General features: G+C 38.2%; 3 protein-coding genes across 3 annotated transcripts; 1 reads left to right on the top strand and 2 right to left on the bottom strand.

Moving 5' to 3' along the window:
* Window positions 1-34: 34 nt before the first annotated feature.
* On the bottom strand, window positions 35-11,022 carry LOC137936917 (serine protease SPPA, chloroplastic). Its single transcript, XM_068781884.1, has 13 exons — window positions 10,590-11,022; window positions 7,933-8,116; window positions 7,071-7,208; window positions 6,678-6,848; window positions 6,474-6,577; window positions 6,267-6,334; window positions 3,012-3,178; window positions 2,337-2,406; window positions 1,676-1,830; window positions 1,017-1,122; window positions 783-870; window positions 469-612; window positions 35-335 (listed from the first exon to the last, which is right to left on the bottom strand). Exons 1-13 carry the CDS (start codon window positions 11,016-11,018, stop codon window positions 105-107), a joined length of 2,055 nt encoding a protein of 684 aa, XP_068637985.1. The 5' UTR covers window positions 11,019-11,022; the 3' UTR covers window positions 35-104.
* A 318-nt stretch (window positions 11,023-11,340) lies between these two features.
* LOC137937117 (6-phosphogluconate dehydrogenase, decarboxylating 2-like) lies at window positions 11,341-13,990 on the top strand. The gene is given in 3 exon segments (XM_068782181.1): window positions 11,341-11,478; window positions 12,239-13,147; window positions 13,150-13,990. Coding segments are annotated over 2 exon segments (1,464 nt in total). The 5' UTR covers window positions 11,341-11,478; window positions 12,239-12,246; the 3' UTR covers window positions 13,713-13,990.
* Window positions 13,991-14,173: 183 nt separating this feature from the next.
* On the bottom strand, window positions 14,174-14,572 carry LOC137937461 (protein SOB FIVE-LIKE 2-like). The gene has a single exon (XM_068782518.1). The coding sequence runs from the start codon at window positions 14,570-14,572 to the stop codon at window positions 14,174-14,176; it is 399 nt and encodes a 132-aa protein (XP_068638619.1).
* Between the last annotated feature and the right edge of the window lie 2,264 nt (window positions 14,573-16,836).

A 16,836-nucleotide genomic window follows, 5' to 3' on the forward strand; every position in this document is an offset into this window, starting at 1 on the left:
TATCCGCCAGCATTGCTGATGAATGACATCCCAATAAAACAGTACAAGAGAGCTGAACACTCTCAACTGGTTTTTATTAACACGACGGAGATGCCAGTAAAACGTTACAACGAGCTCAGACAGTCCTTGATAATCGTAAAGATGGGATTTCCATACGAAAGCCCCTCCAGTCTTTCAAATATAATCCCATCCATTCTAGCTTGCACTTCACCAGATGACGTCAGGTCCTGCAGCAGCTCCTTCATTGTCCGGTCAACTCCAAATAAGGAATTCCCTATGCCACTCAGGATCTCAGGTAATGTAGGCGAAGGTCTCGACATCTCTACTAATCTAACCTGAGGTCACATGGAAGGACAATTAAAAAAAAAAAAAAAACTTTTCATGTAGTGATCAGACATTCTTTGTATTTTGAAATAAACTGTAAAACTCTTCACAGAAAAAGATAATCTTATCTGCAAATAAACTAACTTGGCTTTCTTGTGGAATATTTGCTTTTTTCTTGGCGATGGCAACCGCTCGGGACATTCCACCAATAGCATCAATCAAACCAAATGACTCTGCATCACTACCAGTCCACACCCTTCCTTGTGCAACCTTTTCCATTTCATCAACCTGAGTGGTGTATGATTTCAAATTTCTAGAATTACTCAAAACAATTCCTATATTTTCAACTCAAGTTTTTATTATTGTTACTTAAGAATGTTTGTTCTTTCTTAGCCTCATGCCAGCAGTGAGAGATCTTGACCATATGTATAAAAGCTCTGTAAATATGGAACTCATACTGTCATGCATCTTGAAAGGGCTGCTTTATCCCGAAAGCTTTTGTATGCATTCTGTGCAGATTTGGCAAAGAGGTCTGCTTCATCTGGCCTGTGGCACAAGTCCCTGCTTTTTAGTGAAACTGGACAAGAAATAGGGGGAAAAAAGAAATGGAAAAACATTAACCTTGCTCTGGGTGAAGATATTACTCCCTTTTTCCTTTATTTTAGTGTTGAATAAGGATGCAAGAAATTCACCTGAAAGGACGTTGTTCGGCAGCCAAAAGTTCAGCATATCTTCCTCTGGATATTGTCTCTTTGTTAAAGCCAATCCTCTCATACAATTGGCTTAAACTAAACTTTCCTAGAAGCATGGACTTTCAGTGTCATGACATCTTTCATATTAGAAAAGACAAACATGATGTACTTCAAAAAATAAAACATTCTACATTACAAGTTAAAAACAGGATACAGATGCAATTGCATATGGAAACCATATGATTTTCCCATATCAAACTTATGCAGTATGACTTATTTAAATGGATGGTCAATCCTTAATATACTGAATTTCATGGGTCAAAACTCCACACTATGAAAATGATACCAGAATAAAAAAAAGTAAACACTTTTTGTAGAATTTCCTTGTTGAACATGTCTGATTCCCAGATGATACCAGAATATATTTTCTATCTGATTCCCACTCTTCATATCTGAGCAGATTTGAACATTTATCTTTGTTATGCCTTTTACCCAGATGTCAAATCATGTATCTGCTATTATGATGTCATAGTACAAATGGTAATGACGACAGAATAAAATGCCAAAATTATGGAGATGGTTGAGAGAGGGGACTAAGGTAACCTTATATTTGGAACATGTCTTAGTAAAGGTACAAGAAGCGATCTCCAGATATGTACCTGTGACAACTCCAATTGAACCTGTCAAGGTAAGACTCTCTGCCACAATTACTCCAGCTGCCATAGCCATATAGTACCCTCCACTTGCTGCCACATCAGCCATCGATGCGATTACAGGCTTAGACTCTGCCAGAAGCCTGATTTCTCGCCACATTCTGTTAAGCATAAAATCAAATGTAGTAAGAAACACACATTTACAAATCCAGAGGTTACTTTGGGCTAAATGTCACTTGATCTCTGCTTTCTCTTCTTCTCTTCTTTTCATATTATTTTCTATTCATCTTGATATGCAGTTCTTGAAATTCTGTAACTAGCAGTATGACAGAAAAACAGAAAAGAAAGTCTAAGAAGAGAGACCTGATGTCCTAGAGGAGAGAGGAAAAACAGTCGAGAGATTTAAAGAGAAAGGAAAAGAAGCTGTAAAGCTGATCACTAGGGCCATTATCCTCCATTCTTGCAACTATAGTTCAAATTATAATATGACTAAGACAGACTGCATTACTCCCTTTCAGAGCTGGCCACTAAATTTATACTCCGCCATCTCTAAATATATTGTCAAGGTTGGAGAGAGAGAAACAGAGATGTTTTATCTTATCATGCATCATACAAGATGTTTGCAATAGAACATAACGTTTTTAACACAAAAATAGATGGCACTTACAGATCAGAAGCAAGCGCATCGCCTCCAGGGCTGTCAATGCGTAAGATGACAGCTTTATATTTGTCTGTCTCTGGAATGATAAGAAGAAATAATCATAGAAAAGCAAGATTATGGAAGGAATATGACAAATTACGATTATCACATGATGTAAAGTGAAGACATCCTTATGCTCTCGTCCAAAGCAAGAAGTACACGAAATATTGGAAATCTATCACTTCTGAAAGAACAGCGTCTCTTCACAAGGCATTCCTAATATGACATTTATACAATTTCTGGACATTGAAAACATTGTTATATCGGTGAATCTGTTGTAAAAATTGTGAATGAGATCTAATAAGAAAACCTAACGTTCAACATTTGTTGTCTTTCAAGTTTGGTTGGAGTTAAGTCTCAAGCATAGTCTTTTAAATAACTATGCAAAACTTTTCTACAACAATTTCATACAACATCTTACTACCTATTATAAATCCTGGATTTTCTACATGAACCATGTAAAAAGAATACGACTATAGAACAGGAAGTTGTGCCCAAAAAAGTACTTTAGATTATTATTGTACTGGAATGGCGGAGGACCATCAAATACTGATTTGACAAATAAGGTACACTAATAAGAAATGTTGAAATGGACGGGCTGAACCAAATATTAATGCAAGCTTAGTGGATTGTAAAGCATACCTCTTATTCTTCGAATCTTCTCAATGAATTGCTCCCCAATGACACCTGAGCTTGGCACACTAAATGGACTACGAACTCGGCTAATGCTGCCAGAGGCTCTAATTACAGCTATTTGGTCTCTACTTCCACCTAATCCAAGAGTCCAATTTCGCACTCTAGAATATTTCCTGTGGTTAGGATAGTAGACAAGACCATTTTACCAAAAATGTCAGCAGACAACTAATATAATTTTAAAATATTATAGCGGCATTAAATAGCACAACGTTTCTTAAAAAATCAAACAGAACTCAACCAACATTGATACAACATGCATTAGAGTGATCACGTCTTCAATGGATACTTTTTTTTCAAGTAGTGAGAATCTCATGAAGAGAAAAAATATACAAAGGAACTACGTAAACAAATATAAAGCTCAGCCCCAAATGCAAACCAAGCTCAGCCCGTATCTAAAGAGAATGAATTATTCATAACCATGTGTTGTAAAGAAACCCCTAAATCAAGATTTAGTAACAGCATTACAGGTAGTACTTCTTACTACATGATTCCTAACAGTAGACATCTCCCAACAAAGAGAACAAATCTCACATGCATATGAAATAACTTCTCAGGTGCCCTTGCCAAAACTGTAAGTCAACTATTACGACTGCAAAATCCCTTTCCGTGTTGTTGAGGGACAAAAAAACTGCCTATATAGCCTGAACACCATCGAGAAGAGCATAAGTAACAGACTTCAAAAAGGAGCAGAGAAAACATGAAAAACTATACTCCCTCCGCCATGAGTCCAGTATTTCCTCTAGAATTACCTTCAAAATCAAATTTTAACCAGCCCACTTACTTGGGGAGGGGGGCTACATGTACTGCTGAGGCATATGTTGAAAATGACAAAACCAGTCACATCTTTCCAATGTTCATTAAGATGATTAAATGTTGTATATCTACTTAACTGGATTTGGGTAAATTGAATCATTCACTGAATCATACCTAGAGACATTGAATTACCTTCAAAAGTCCAACTATGTCTTGCGACCGAGTAATCGATTGCATCACTGGCTCTATCCAGGTCCGGATCTCCACCTAGAAGGAATTTCATGCTGTGAATGGTGGCATCGTGAGAGGGGATTGCAGAATAGTTGCCCAGATGGTGATCCCTAAGCCTCTAAAGGCTGTTTAATGGTTTCTCCTTCCTCCAGGGGTCATCAAGCTTAAATTTAACAGCAGTGCATCAGGCTGCCCAGGGCCTGCTGAGATTGGGGGTATTTTCAGGACACATGGCAGGGTCTTTATTGCTTCCTATTTGGGACCAATTGGCCCTGAAGACTCTACCACTGCCGAGCTTCTTAGCCTGCAGCAAGGCCTCCTCATCTTCAAATATTCAATTGGAAGTCCCATCTGAATTGAAGGAGATTCTAACACTGTCATCAGATATTGCTCCAAAGCCTAGAATCTCCTTGGAAGCACAAGCAGGCCTTCCATGAAAATTTAGACATTGTTTGTGAATTCAATTATTCTTGGTCTCATGAACCGAGATCAGCCAATAGCATGACTGAGTCTCTAGCTAAGGAAGGGAGTGTCCCTCCAATCTTTCATTAGAGGATCCCCTGCTTAAGATTTAGTTCTGTCTAACTGGGATAAAATCTCATCCTTTCAAGGAAAAAAAAGTCCTACTTTCTTTTCTCCCAAATGGCCCAAATAATTGCATCAAAAGCTGCCTTACATAACATCTTCCCAAGGTACAGTAGAGGCTTTTTAATCACCTGAACCATTAAATCTGGGAAAGATGAAGCAGAAAAAAATGTGAAAGGACATTTTGAGCGGCACAGCAGAAAGTTAAATTCCTTCCTCACCTCCCTCAATGGAATTTCATTTTCAGAAACAAGGTAATATACCTTTTCTACAAAATATAGACTTCAGCCATATTTCCATGAACACAAACACACTCTGGGCACATTCCTTAGAGAGTTCACTCTCTTCCAAGTTCCCTGAGTGCTACCATGGCTTTAATGCCCATATTGCAGGTGCAGTACATACGCAACAATTAATTCTTAACAAAGCAGATTATGAGGCAAAAAACTATATAAAGTGTAGATTCTTGAGACGGTATCATATAATTCTTAAAACAATTGCTCGATTTCCACTTATTAGACTTGTTTTTCGTTTTATCCATGTTTTATACAAGAGCTACAAACAATCAGCAATATATATTTGAAATGATGCTGCACAATCAGCAATATTCAAGTTAGCCACAGGAAACATTATCATTATAAACCAACATATACCATTTTCAGGTGTTTTGGTTGAACACTATCAGCTCTGGTCATTACCAAGGTGGATCCTTTTAATAACCAGCAAAACACATGTAGGTTTTAGTATCCCTGAAAGAACAATAGAATAAAATCTAAAAGCATTTTCCTATGTAAGGAAAAAGATCATTGGCCTCTGTCAGGACTGGCTACCAAATAATTGGCATACTACCACACAAAATAGACACATCTTCAAGCTTATCAGCTAATCTTCAGAGCTCCCTGTGTGCTTGTAGATAATGCTATTCATGAAGGTCCCAGAAGGTCAGGTGCTACTTATGCCTAAATCCTGATTTCATCCACTATTCTGGCAGTCAGCAAGATGTGTTTAATCCCACAACTCAATAAGTAAATGCCCTTTTTTTAAGATAGAAATGAAATGGATATAAAAATGTGGAATTGATCCAACCAAATAGAAGCATCTTGATTTACAGTGTTCCTGTAACCAATGCTCTGAAGAAGAAAGATAAATGAATACTCTGATGCTCGGAAATCACTTCATCGGATTGGATCCACATAATACCAGTTTTGACCATTACAATTATTCATGTCTAAAAATCAAATTCTTCTTGTTTCAGCCTTTCTGTATAATCACAAAATCCTGTATTATACATCCATGCTTTGCCATAGTATTCTTTTCATACCTAAAAACAATTCTACTGGTAGCAAGCTCAAGTTGTGGAGTAGCTTTACAGGCTATGTGTTTTTTCATCATCTGTACAGGAAAAATGCACCCTTTTCTGTGATAACTAGATAGTGAAAAGCTTAACTAGCTATACACCAACAGAATTCCCATTAGTATTTTCCCCCCACCATGAGATCCCATTAGTAGCAAATAATTGGCAATCCAACAGTTACTTGCAGCAAGGAAAAGACATTTTCTATTTTGATGCAACAATAAGAAAACTAAGGGCAGCATGAACACGGCGATTGTATATAACAACATTTTGGTTACCTATAATCGACCATGTTAAGATTTTTCTCCTTCTTCATTCCTAATCTTTCTTTCAGCATTGAGATAACCTATAGAATCAACAGATTATGTAAGCTAATTACCATATCTAGCCCAAAAGCAACAAATATCTGAGATCACACTTGTAGAAGTCAAACAAAACAAGTGCAACTCTCTTCCTGCTTAGGATTAGAAAAACATAAAATATACCTCATCATCATAGCTTATATTTGTTATCCATCCTTCTTCTTTCAGCCTGTCCACTTTGTACACTCCTTCGTTAATAAAATTTTCTACTTCATCACTTCTCTTTCCTGGAATTTTAGAGCACAGCTGACTTTTAAGTTTAAAGAAACAGTTTTTTTTAAAGAAAACTTTTTAAAAAAATAAAGGAATATAGACAACTCAAACCACCTTGTGTGGAAGAAATGACATCCAGCCAGTTCCCATAAATATTATCAAGCAATCTTGATAGCATCTCATAATTTTCTTTGGAGATGTTCTTGCGTGACAGTTGATCTCCGGCACTTTTATATTTTCCAATTCGTTGAACTTGAGGTTCAATTCCTACTTTCTCAAAAAGACCTGCATATCATTCGAATTTATTCTTCATCACAGAAGGAAGCATATCCAATAATGTGTTAAACAACTGCCACAAAAAAGGTAGCTCCTATGGATTTCTTTTTTCTTTTTTATTGATAATTAGCTCACATGGATTTATAACCAACCACAATAAGCATGATGATATATTTATTGCTTCACCAGTCGAATGTAAAACTCAAACAAACTACTAACTAATCATCTTACCGCCCAGAAAAGATGCTTGAACAGTCAAACCATAAAGAGCAACATAGGCACTGGGAGGGACATAAAGCTCTCCACAGGCACATCCAAGGTAATATTCTTTTTCTCCACAAATAGGGATGTAGCCCACAATGAATTTTCCTATTTCAACAGAATTAAAAGAAACCAGGTCAATAGAATTGAGGATGAGCTAACTGATCTTAACACTAATAAGTAGTGAGAAAAATTAAATAGCTATCAAAGCTAAGAAAATTAGATAATTTCAAACAGACTGTTCACTACATGATGAAGTCTGAGAATGAAATGGTTGGATGTGGTGAAAATGTCTTACAGAAGGCCAATTTAGTGACAGACCTAACAAAAGAATGACAGAGCAGGTTTGAGGAGAAGAAATGGGGTTGCATAACCCAATTGTATTTTGGACAAGGCTCCCACAATTAAGAAACAAACTCTATACCAGCCACATGCAAAAACCAAAATATGTATAAAATACAGAAGCTCAATTATGCCATTCCTCTTCTTCATCATCCAAGCCTTGCCCAACAATGTTCAGTCAGCAACATGATCTTCTTCCATTCTGCTCTGTCATTTGAATTTTCAAACTCTAGATTGGCCTCCCTCTATTTCTTGTCAGTCCCTTAACAAACATTGATAAAGTCCTTTTAATCACTGCTTTATTTCAAGTTGTTCCCCTACAATCTTCATTCTACTTTCATGTCCTATTTTTGCTAATAGTCCACCTTAGCATTCTGATCTCTGTCAAATCCTTTATATATAGATGAGACTTCTTCACTGCCAACCACTCTGCTTCATAAAGTATTGATAGTTTACCAAAGTAACCGATTTCTTAAACTTAATTTTCCACCTGATTTTCTGAAATTTAATATATGCCTTCGGATCTCCTCAACTTTTCCCCACCCACAGTTAAGGGGTTCTATATGAAGATATAATCCCGAAATACGAGGATCATATGCAGCTTTTATAAAATTTTCACAAATTTGAGGCAGAGAAAGCCCTGAAGAGAAGCGGCTCTGTAGTTGATCAGAGATCTGAAACAAAGAGGAAAAAGAGAACAAGACCTTCAACGGACAACCATGAAAAGAAATTTCAAATTCAATTAAGAATTTCAATCTACAGGTATTTGAGGGTCAAACCAAGAGAAGATCATAAATTACCATCTTTACTGTGTCAAAAGTAAAGCTCAATTGTTGATTTACCCACAAAAAGGAGGCTTAAAATCAGGATATGTTAATTGGAAACCATTTGATATGGAATTAATAAGGACTTAATCCCAATATGTGAATCCAGAACAAGAAATTGACATTTTCTCCAAATACCTCCATAAAATTATTTTTCACATAGCAATTTAGTGAGATTTGCAGAATCCAGTATCTCCAAATGCACAAGCACGTGGTGCTGAAAACTATAGGAAACAATCAGATAGAGCCTCCAAGTTATTTCTAGTGGAGAACTTTAGTTGACACTTGTATAGTACGAAGCTTTTGCCGACACTTGCATGCATGCACTCGGATAGTAATTTTTGAAAATCACAATCTGGTCGTTGTCGTAAAAAAGAACTCTCCACAGGAAGATCAACTAAGGCATTTAGTCAGTCTATTTGGAGAAACTTCAAAACACCCTGGGTATGCTAGCACATAACTATTAGAATGGGAAAGGAAATAAGAAATGTCATAGAAAAGAATTACAATAAAATACAATGTAAAGAAACAAAAAGAAATTTGTAGAAAACCTTATGAAATGTTAAGGGAAATCAATGGGACATTTTCAAGAAACTTACAAGAATAATGAGTTTGAGGGTAAAAGCACTATGTTATATAGGCAATGAACTTCATAGCCTGTTTGAATCAGATTTTCTATTATCTACCAAGTGTTTAGCCTTTCATACCCGAGTTTTTAGAGTACATTCAAATGATGTTGCAAAACATAAATTTTTGACAAGTTTAAACTAGTTATACACAAAATTTCAGTAAGTTTCCATTCCAAATAAGAAATTACAATTTTTTCTAAAAGGTTTTTTATTTTTTCTATAAATTTTCTTACTTTTTCAGAGCTTTCTATAAGCTACTTTTTTTGTATTTTCCTAAAATTCTTTCCCAAAAATTCATTATAATTTTGAGATGCTTCAAACATGCTCTGAAAAGATTGCCAATTCTGTAATATTCTTGGAAATATTTTGAACAGATTTTGATGACTGTTTTTGACAACTAATAAAATATTGTGTTTTCTGGAAAAGGTTAAGGATGCATTTTAGAAACCTTTACTTGAGAGTTCCTGAAATGTTTCCTCAAACATTCAAGAGAAGATCTGTTTTATGAAATAATCAGGTTTCTACCAAACAAAGAGTCTCAGAGACTGTAAGCTTGTCCCCTTGCATAAAAGTTCTTAGGAAAACCAGCATTCAATGTCAAAAGAAAAGCTAGTAATGATCAATTTTTAACACAGAGGTGTTATCATAGAAAACTCACATGCCTTAGTGTCCTTTAATTACCTAGGAATAGATGGGAAAACTATTCCTTCTGTGAAGTCAAACCATTAACAAGGTAGACATTGCATTCCTGAGAAAATCACAGATTCTAAAACTTACATTCTAGGGTAAGAAAATGCAAAGTTGTTATTGTTTCCTCGAAAAAGAGTTGCTGTTGAGTACTGGGTTCATGGTTAGTATGGTAATGACTCCATTTAGTACTAATTTTCTGCTCACCATAAAAAAAAAAAAAAAAAAAAGGCGGGTGTTTTCCTTGGCAACAGCTCCCCAAGCGAGCTTAACAAATTTTTTGTGCATTCGAAGGAACATCTCACATTGCCAAGTTCTCAAAAACAGCAAGCGACCTCATATGATTTAGGAAAGTTTCACAGGATCACATTTCAAAAAAAAAAAAAAAGTTTGATGGCTTCACAAACTTCTCAGCTGATTCTCTACATTCAACATTCCATGTTTTAAGGCATTTGATTCCACTCATCATTCACAAGTCCATTTCTAGACCAACCATAACCATTAGAGAAAATAATGCAGAGCAAGAGCTATAGCAGCTGATTTCAGCATCTCTCATGGATTAATATTTTAAAAACTATGCTGCATCTGGATCAGTTATGGTCTACTCTTCTATTTATGAGAATCTGAAGCAATCCATATAATTGGAAGAACATAAGAGTCAGGCCCTACTAATATAAAACTATCGAAACTAAACGAAAAAGAAACTAAGAAAATAAAATAAAATGGAAAAATATGACATAGCTCTTACTAGATATATATATATATATATATTTTGAATGTTAATTAGACATGAAACCCCAGACAAGAAACCTCCCATGTGAGCGTAGCTCTCTCTCATTGATAGTTTGAATCAACTCCATCTCTTCCATGCAAAACACCGTATTACATTCAACCGAGACGTTGGAGCATAAATAACATAGTATGGGTGGTTTTACTCAATTATAAAATAAGTTTACCAAATAATAGATCAAAAGAAAAATAACAGAGCTAAAGCAAGAAACAAAAACCTGGCCACGCAATTTCATAGTCAACACACTGCCCTTCCGGATTCTCGCCCAGGGAAACGCGAGAAGCATCCGAAACTTCACGACGAAACTCCTCCACCCACTAACCTCTTCAAACTCGAATTCTCCGCTTGGGTAGTCTTCCTTCACTCTCCTCAGACCGCCATTATCTTCCTCAGGCGGCGGCAGCTTATTTACAAGCACCTCCTCCTCACAACTCTCTTCATTCTCCTGCGACGAGGTTGACGAACCCTGCGGACGGTTGGAACTGGAGAAGTACCTAAAATCTCGACGTTTCGAGAAAATTCGGGAGGAAATCAGAGGTTTGAGGTGAACGATTTGGATTTCGAATGGAGACGATCTGGACAGAAATTTTGCGAGGCTCCGGCGATTAACGACGCTGGACTGAGAAGGAAGAAGCAGTCTCGCCATTGAAGAGTAAAACCGACGACCGAGTACTGAGCTGCAAGCATCAAGCCGAGCAGCTGTTTTATTTGAAAGGAGGTGCGTGGGCTCTCCTTTCTCCACGTTGGTCTCTCTATCCTTCGTGTGCCACCTCATCGCATTCTACCAATACGCCACGTCGTCGTACTAAAATACAGTACATAGTTCAAATGGTCCTAAAATGGACGAAAAAGGGAAGCTAGGAAAGAAGCTTAGAGGCTTCTCATAGTAAGGAAGACTTCTGGCAGCAAGAACGGGATATGCCATAAGTAGAAGTGGAGAGCAGCAGAGAAATCTTGGTGAGGATCTTCAATTGCTACAGTGCTGATTCTGGTTTTCTAATCGTAGCAACCACCAACTACCTTGTCGGATTTTAATCTGAGGATCTGTGGGAGTCGAGGAAGGAAGAAGATACTCGGTTTTTTGCCGTTTGAGGAAACAATCAAAGGTTTGGCTTCTCCTCTGCTGCGACTCCAGTTCGTAATTTGATGCGTGAATTTCCTATCCTTCAGTTGTTATCATAGTTAATCTGTTTTCAGTATAAAACGGAGAACATTCGTGTGGTTTGGATCCAGGTAAGTTACTTTGTTGAACTCTTCTGATTTGATTATGATAATCTTTGGAGGTTGTAGGTTTTAGTATTATCTTTGGAACTCGTGTTTTTGTAACTTCTCAAGTAATTCATGTGTATTTTAGAGAAAACGACCCATTTTATTGCTACTATAGTGTTTTGTATGTGCATTTTGTGTTTCTACTCATCCATACGCTTTGATTTCCTTTAAGAGGATAACAAGCGCATCGTAATTTTCTTATAAGAGGATCTGGTTGAATGCCTGTACGTTTTTCCTTTCCTACTAGGAGAACATAAAACTATCGCTTTGTAAGATGCGTGACTGTGATTTGTTTTAGAAAAAAAATTGTTTGCTATAAGTCTTTCTTTTTTCTTTCATGTAAAAAAAAAAAAAAAAAAAAAAGGAAAGAAAGAGGGATTTCTGCTTTCCATCTTGGTACATGAAATATGATACTTTAATCTGAAAACAAACAAGACACGAAACGTTAATTATTAGAATAAAAAATTGTGAGATTTTACTCGGGACCTCTTTAGTGGCAAATTAAACAGAGGAGTTCCCTCATTTTTTTCCCTCAAATTTTGTTAATTTATGTTTTCCTTCAATCATTGTGACTATCAAGCTTTATTCTTGTATCAGGATAGAAAATGAGTGCTACTACCAATTTGACAAGAATAGGCCTTGCTGGTCTCGCTGTCATGGGTCAAAACCTTGCTCTTAACATTGCTGAGAAGGGTTTCCCAATCTCTGTCTACAACCGAACTACTTCTAAAGTGGATGAGACTGTTCAGCGAGCTAAAAAAGAGGGCAACCTACCATTATTTGGTTTCCATGACCCTGAATCTTTTGTCCAGTCTATCCAAAAACCCCGTGTCATAGTCATGCTTGTGAAGGCAGGTGCTCCCGTTGACCAGACTATCAAAACACTCTCGGTTTACATGGAGAAAGGTGATTGTATAATTGATGGGGGAAATGAGTGGTATGAAAACACTGAGAGAAGAGAGAAAGCTATGGCTGAATTGGGCCTCCTGTATCTTGGAATGGGAGTTTCTGGTGGTGAAGAGGGTGCTCGACATGGCCCTTCTCTGATGCCTGGTGGTTCCTTTGAAGCCTACAAGAATATTGAGGACAGTCTTATCAAGGTGGCCGCGCAAGTCCCAGATAGTGGACCTTGTGTTACTTATATAGGGAAAGGTGGGGCTGGTAATTTTGTTAAAATGGTTCACAATGGGATTGAATATGGAGATATGCAGCTTATTGCTGAGGCATATGATGTACTGAAGTCAGTTGGTAAACTTTCAAATGACGAATTGCATCATGCTTTCTTGGAGTGGAACAAAGGAGAGCTCTTGAGCTTTCTGATTGAAATTACAGCCGATATTTTTGCAATTAAGGATGACAAGGGAGATGGCTATCTGCTGGACAAGGTCCTAGACAAGACAGGCATGAAGGGTACTGGAAAATGGACAGTTCAACAAGCTGCGGAGCTATCAGTTGCAGCCCCAACCATTGAGTCATCGTTGGATGCAAGGTTCCTTAGTGGATTAAAGAGGAAAGGGTGGAGGCGGGAAAAATTTACAAAGAGGGAGGTTTGTGTGATATCTTGACAGATCAAGCTGTAGATAAGCAGAAGTTGATTGATGATGTCAGGCAAGCTCTTTATGCTTCAAAGATCTGCAGTTATGCACAAGGAATGAATCTTCTCCGTGTAAAGAGTATGGAGAAAGATTGGGGCCTACGATTAGGTGATCTTGCAAAGATATGGAAAGGAGGTTGCATTATCCGGGCAGTGTTCTTGGATCGGATCAAGAAGGCGTATGATAGGAATCCCGATCTTGCAAACCTTCTAGTAGACCCAGAGTTTGCAAAAGAGATAATTGATCGTCAATCAGCTTGGCGTAGAGTTGTTACCCTTGCAATTAATGCAGGCATTAGCACGCCAGGTATGTCTGCCAGTTTGGCCTATTTTGACTCTTACAGGAGGGAGAGGCTCCCCGCAAATCTGGTTCAAGCACAGAGGGATTACTTTGGAGCTCATACTTATGAGAGAACTGACATGTCTGGTTCCTTCCACACTGAGTGGTTCAAGATAGCTCAGCAGTCCAAGATATAACTTCTGTTTTTATCAAATAAAATTACTGGGAAATAAAACTGCTATAGAACTTGCACCCTTCCCAGTACTATCTATTTAGAGATTAGAAATTTGGAACTTAGGCATTTAAAATTGTAGATTTTGTGTGTAGCTATTGCTGCGTCTTCTGAAAGAAGTTTTGTTTCTTCGTGATATGAGTGGCGAATGATCAAATTTTTTCTTATAAGAGATGAATAGTTCTGAACTGATAATCGGAAGATATCAATAAGCCCAATTTCATGATAATGGAAATTTCAAGGTTGGATTCTACAGGACTGATGCTCCCATGCACAGACAGATGGTTCATGCTTTGTCACCTCGGATACGACTTTTCGCATTCTTCTACCTCAAGTTGATTTTTCTTACCCCAGAACGAGGAAAACAAGCTCGAAAGAGGAACGCACCACTGAGGCAGCTCTAATTCACACCCTTTTTCTTCTCCATCATCTCTGTTTCCTTCCCTGTGTAGAATTTTCTGTATGGACATCCATTTCCATTCTCCCCTCGTCACCTTCATCATCGACTTTCTCCCCCTGGTCAACAGAATCATGCTCGGAATACCCACAAAAAATTTCGTGATGACCTGGGCCGGAAGAGGCATCGGAAGCCATAGAATCGTCGCTGTCATCACCGGTAGCATCGTCGTCGTCACTGCTACTTCGATCGTCATCGCCATCAGTATCATCATCACCGGAAGCATCGTCAACGACGTTGTCATCAAAAACACCACCATCGTCGTCATCAACATCGTGGCCATGCATGGGGGAGGCGATATACATGGTCCAACCGGATTCGTTACTACTACATTCTTCTGGGCCTCCAAAGAGTTGGTTAGGCTCCATGGCTAACCGGTAAAAAGGGAGACGGGGAAGAAACAGGTAAGGGGAACTGAGAGAATAAAAGAACTCGACACTTCTTTAATAGGGAAATCCTCTCAATAGCGTAATCTCTCTGACTCTTCCGTCTCCGAAAGCCATCTCACAAAGGTTTGAAAGAACATAAAAGCTCGGCGCCTCTTAAATAGCAACAATCAAAATCCACCACCTGAAACTTCAAAAACGTTTAATTCTCTGACTGGTCCCTCAACACAGAAGCAGCCTGTCGACGCACAAGGGAGTGTAACCCATCAAGCAGAAAAGAACAAGAAAGGGAAGAAACTTCTCTCTCCCTCTCTCTCGAATTTCAAAAAAAGAAGGAACGAACAGAAACAGAGAGACGGTGGGTGCGTTGCTCTCTCCGCTCTCCTCTCATTATTTCGCACCTGAAACTCCTAACACCTTTTAATTCTCTGCGTTCTCATAATGGAGGCGCACAGCTTTTACCTCCCCGAGAACTGAGGACCCCCTCTCTTATACAGGAAGAGTATAAGACCCCCCCTTAAATAGGTAAAACACAGGTACTCCTTATCTCTCAAACCTTTACTTCTACGTCTTGTCATCAACAAATAGCAGCCTTTCTATACAAAATGCAAAGGACCTAACTGGGTTTTCACATTTTTTACGAGGCTAGAAGGGATGGACTGATCGAAAAGGCCTTCTGCTCCTGGCTTCTCCTCTCTGCTTCCCCTGCTCTCCTCTACCTACCCATAAAGCTGGCCAGTGAGCACCCTCTGTAGCAGAGAAGCAACAACTGTTCTCAACTCTTATTTGACCAACTTATACAAAACCTGTAGCAGAGAATCAACAACTCTTCTCAACTCTTATTTGACCAACTTATACAAAACCTGTAGCACCTCCATCACCCCTCCTTTCTCTGTGAGAAGCTTTGTTGCCGCTTCACACTTTCCAATCAAAACAGACTCGTCGAGATGGAGCAACCATAATCCATGGGGTTGCAGAGATTGAGCCTCTCATCAGCTTCTCACACCAGTGGCCTGCCATGCTCCCACTGACCGAACAATAATGACTTGATTTGTACTGATCCACTGATTGCCCCAATGGATTTGTTCGAGAGATGACAAAATGGCATTAAGCCATTTGTCATCTGCACATGGAAACTGAGCTCCCTTCCTGCTTTTAACATTCTCTTCTTAGGGTGACCTGTCTCTTTTAATAGCGTTTCTGTCGAGGGAAACTAGAGAAATGGTGGGAAAAGAAAAAAACGAAGGGCACGACCCTACGCGCCAAATCCCTTGGCCTATCGTTAAGAAGACTGACATTACGAAAAGGGTATGACACAAAATCTGAGGTTATTCTTATAGATGTCCGGCACGTCACGGAATCCATTTCCCTCGAGTACCAGAAAGCAGAAAGCTTTTACCAAAGCCCAGTTCTTGTTTGAAAGGAGGTAAAGAGTATCTATCATGTGGTTCAAAAGAAAGGAAACTCCATTATTGCACCAAAACAGTTCTCTCTCAGATTCTATAATTGGTAAAAAAGAATACCCTACAGTGTCCTACACTATATTTAACATGCTCAGAGTTTAGGTAAACGTCGCAGTTTTCATGAACAGATCTATAACCTCTGGTTGATGGATATTCTTTATAATATACTACTTGTGATTAGATTCTCTGACAGACCGTAAGAATTAAAGGTTACTGGTAAATGGTGAAAGAAAGTGGAACTGGGAAAAACAGGGTGAAGTTCTGTTGAAACAAAAAAACTAATTCGCACAAGACTCGGTTTCTGTAGTACAAAATTTTGTTGTTTCAGCAAATTCTTACATTATGAAGGCTGTAGTAATTCTATTTTTTTTTTTCAATCCAAAGAAAGCTCAGATATTGCAATGAACATACTGATATGGCTCAAAAAACCTCCCCAATCCTCAAGTCCTTTATCCAATAGACCCATTGTGAATTAAAACGGTCAAATTACTCATGATTGTGCTTTGTACAGAAAGGAACGTTGTTTCCGTAGAAGAGGAGAAGCTGGTATAGTCGATGGGATGGATTCAGACAAAGAAGATTACGTTCATGAGGAATTTCTTTTGGGTTTCATGGTGAAGAATGCTGAATGCAGACAGCAAATACCAAAACATCGTACGAAGCGTATTAAAATATGGTTGTGTTACGTAGGAAGAAGACGGCCTCTCTCGCACCGACCCACTTGCACTATTGTCGTAGCCATGGGAGACAAGTATTCTACTGAAGATTTTGTTGCTCAATGCC

The sequence above is a fragment of the Aristolochia californica genome, unplaced genomic scaffold (assembly GCF_029961685.1).
Source record: "Aristolochia californica isolate CCGP_79_NKW_82.1479 unplaced genomic scaffold, dmAriCali1.0.hap1 SCAF_7, whole genome shotgun sequence".
Lineage (NCBI taxonomy): Eukaryota > Viridiplantae > Streptophyta > Magnoliopsida > Piperales > Aristolochiaceae > Aristolochia > Aristolochia californica.